The sequence below is a fragment of the Penaeus vannamei genome, chromosome 36 (assembly GCF_042767895.1).
Source record: "Penaeus vannamei isolate JL-2024 chromosome 36, ASM4276789v1, whole genome shotgun sequence".
NCBI lineage: Eukaryota > Metazoa > Arthropoda > Malacostraca > Decapoda > Penaeidae > Penaeus > Penaeus vannamei.
The window spans coordinates 2,475,623-2,477,677 of record NC_091584.1 but is presented as its reverse complement, the minus strand read 5'-3'; the positions used below and the strand labels follow the sequence as shown (position 1 = coordinate 2,477,677).

The 2,055-nt window shown below is 36.6% G+C and overlaps 2 protein-coding genes across 4 annotated transcripts in view; one reads left to right on the top strand and one right to left on the bottom strand.

Moving 5' to 3' along the window:
- Positions 1-1,030, top strand: part of LOC138859403 (glutamate receptor ionotropic, kainate glr-3-like) — a gene marked incomplete in the record, with an annotated part of 56,129 nt that extends 55,099 nt beyond the window's left edge. The window contains 1 exon segment of the mRNA XM_070114400.1: positions 85-1,030. Within this exon segment, the coding sequence (XP_069970501.1) occupies positions 85-88 (4 nt within the window).
- LOC113814828 (hemicentin-1) overlaps positions 1-2,055 on the bottom strand; it is a 234,971-nt gene that overhangs the window by 121,705 nt on the left and 111,211 nt on the right. For all 3 annotated transcript variants that reach the window (XM_070114397.1, XM_070114399.1, XM_070114398.1), the window contains 2 exons: positions 1,944-2,055; positions 1,521-1,613 (listed from right to left, as the gene is read on the bottom strand). The exon at positions 1,944-2,055 is cut by the window's right edge and continues 12 nt beyond it. In XM_070114397.1, coding sequence (XP_069970498.1) covers positions 1,521-1,613; positions 1,944-2,055 — 205 coding nt within the window. The remainder of the gene's footprint in view (positions 1-1,520; positions 1,614-1,943) is intronic.

Sequence of the window (2,055 nt, the reverse complement as noted above, 5' to 3'; positions counted from 1 at the left end):
TGTAGTGAATCGTAGTATGTTGCCTTCCTATTATATGCCAAATATATTGTCCCTCCACATGCTAACATTCCTTTCTTTCAACAGCTGACTTCTCCAAACATTGTTCTTAGCTCGAAGATGACGCTCCTTCACCAAGCAAAAATGAATCGAGGGGAAAACAATCGTTTCAACATAATAATTGTCCACACACGAATAAACTGCATTCCACGATGAACATAAACATGGTATAAAAATCAACAATGTACACACGAGATTTACTGAGCATTGTGGGTTTTTCTGTCATAGTATCAAAACGGTAGAGTGTTTATTTATAACTATTTCATTATAAACGTCTAAAATAGTATCAAAACGGTAGAATGTTTATATCTCTTTCATTTTAAACGTCTAAACCAGTATGAAAATATAGACACCCTTATGTGGAAATATAGAACAAATACATTACAATCATATGTAGTACGTATGTAGTGTTCACATTTTTCTACGCAAGGAAATTTAATTTCCAGCAGCGATACAAATGAGACAATTTTATTTATGGTGTCGAGCACAAGTAGATTTGAAACCTTGTGTGTCTAAAAAGTAACACCCGTAGATATTGGGTAGAACTGCAATCACAAAAGAAATTTATGTACTGAATAAATTATATGAACTAAATTTAATGTCCAGATCTCTGTTATACCTTTGATATGTTTGTTTTTTTTTTGTTTTTTTGGCCATATGAAATAAGGTGTGAAACTACAAGTAAGCATAAAAAAGGGTAGATATGTAGACACTTAAAAGACCATTTTCTTACATCCCTGTACCTAAGTGCGTGTATATTTACCTCCTAAACACAACGACATTTATCTATCTGTGTATCAGGTGTTAAGTCGACAACACCTAAATCAATAATCACTGGTATTTTCACTGTAGACATGAGGGTACTCCATGCAGTAATAGGTGTACAGCACACGAATAGGTGTTTGACCAGATTACGTAATGTTGGTATGGATCCTGTCTCTCTCGCAATCAATGTTTAATAAACGTGATTTGTGGCGGCCGATTTTCTCTTTCTAGTTCCTTATATATTACATGTCTACTTTAAATGACTAAGCAATATCCTTTTTCATGCAATGGAAAAAAAACAACATTGTTAAAATGAGAGACGATGCATAAGATCAGAGAATGAATATCTGTTTCGCTTTTCAGTACATTTTATGCCTTGTAGGTATATGAAAACGATATATACCTACTAACTATATACATAAATATAAATTCACATATGAATACATAAATACACATACACACACACACGCGCGCGCACGCGCGCGCGCATAAACCACTTCTTAGAAGACCACGGTCATACATGATTTTCTGAAAAGCCTCGGTTTAGTCTTATCAGTGATTTAGACCTATCACCTACTACCCCTAAGAACGTCGTAACACAAAGTAAACAAAAACCAGCGTGCCAAATCCATCCCACCTTCTCAGAATGAAAAGAAAATCGGCAACATTGAAAGAATAACATAAACATGAACACTTACCAGGGAAGGCTGTGACAGGACACTCTAGGACAACGCTGTTTCCCTCCTTGACGGTCATCTCCTTGGCTGCGTCTTCGTCGACACTCGGGGGAACTGCAATATGTTTTAAAATGTATTAATATTCATAGATAGATAGACAGACAGATTGATACACAAACAGACAGACAGATGGGTAGATAGATACACAAACAGACAGACAGATAGATAGAAAGAGAGAAAGAGAAAGAAGGAAAGAGAGAATCGGATTTAGATAAAAAGACAACGTTTTCATCATCACCCCCCCACACACAAAAAAAACACTCCATCCTCCCACACAACACCTTACTCTTCATCAAAAACCTAAAATTAAAAAGAAAATAGAAAAAAAATCCACAAATAACAAAATATGTCAAAACAATAAACCACCTCCTCTTCCTTACGTACCATAAACCTGAAGCGTGTAACTTAGGGTGTCCTTCCCAGCCGGATTCGTAGCGGTACACGTTATCACGCCCGTGTCCTCCCGTGTCAGCTCCCGGACCTGAAGTTTGGCGCC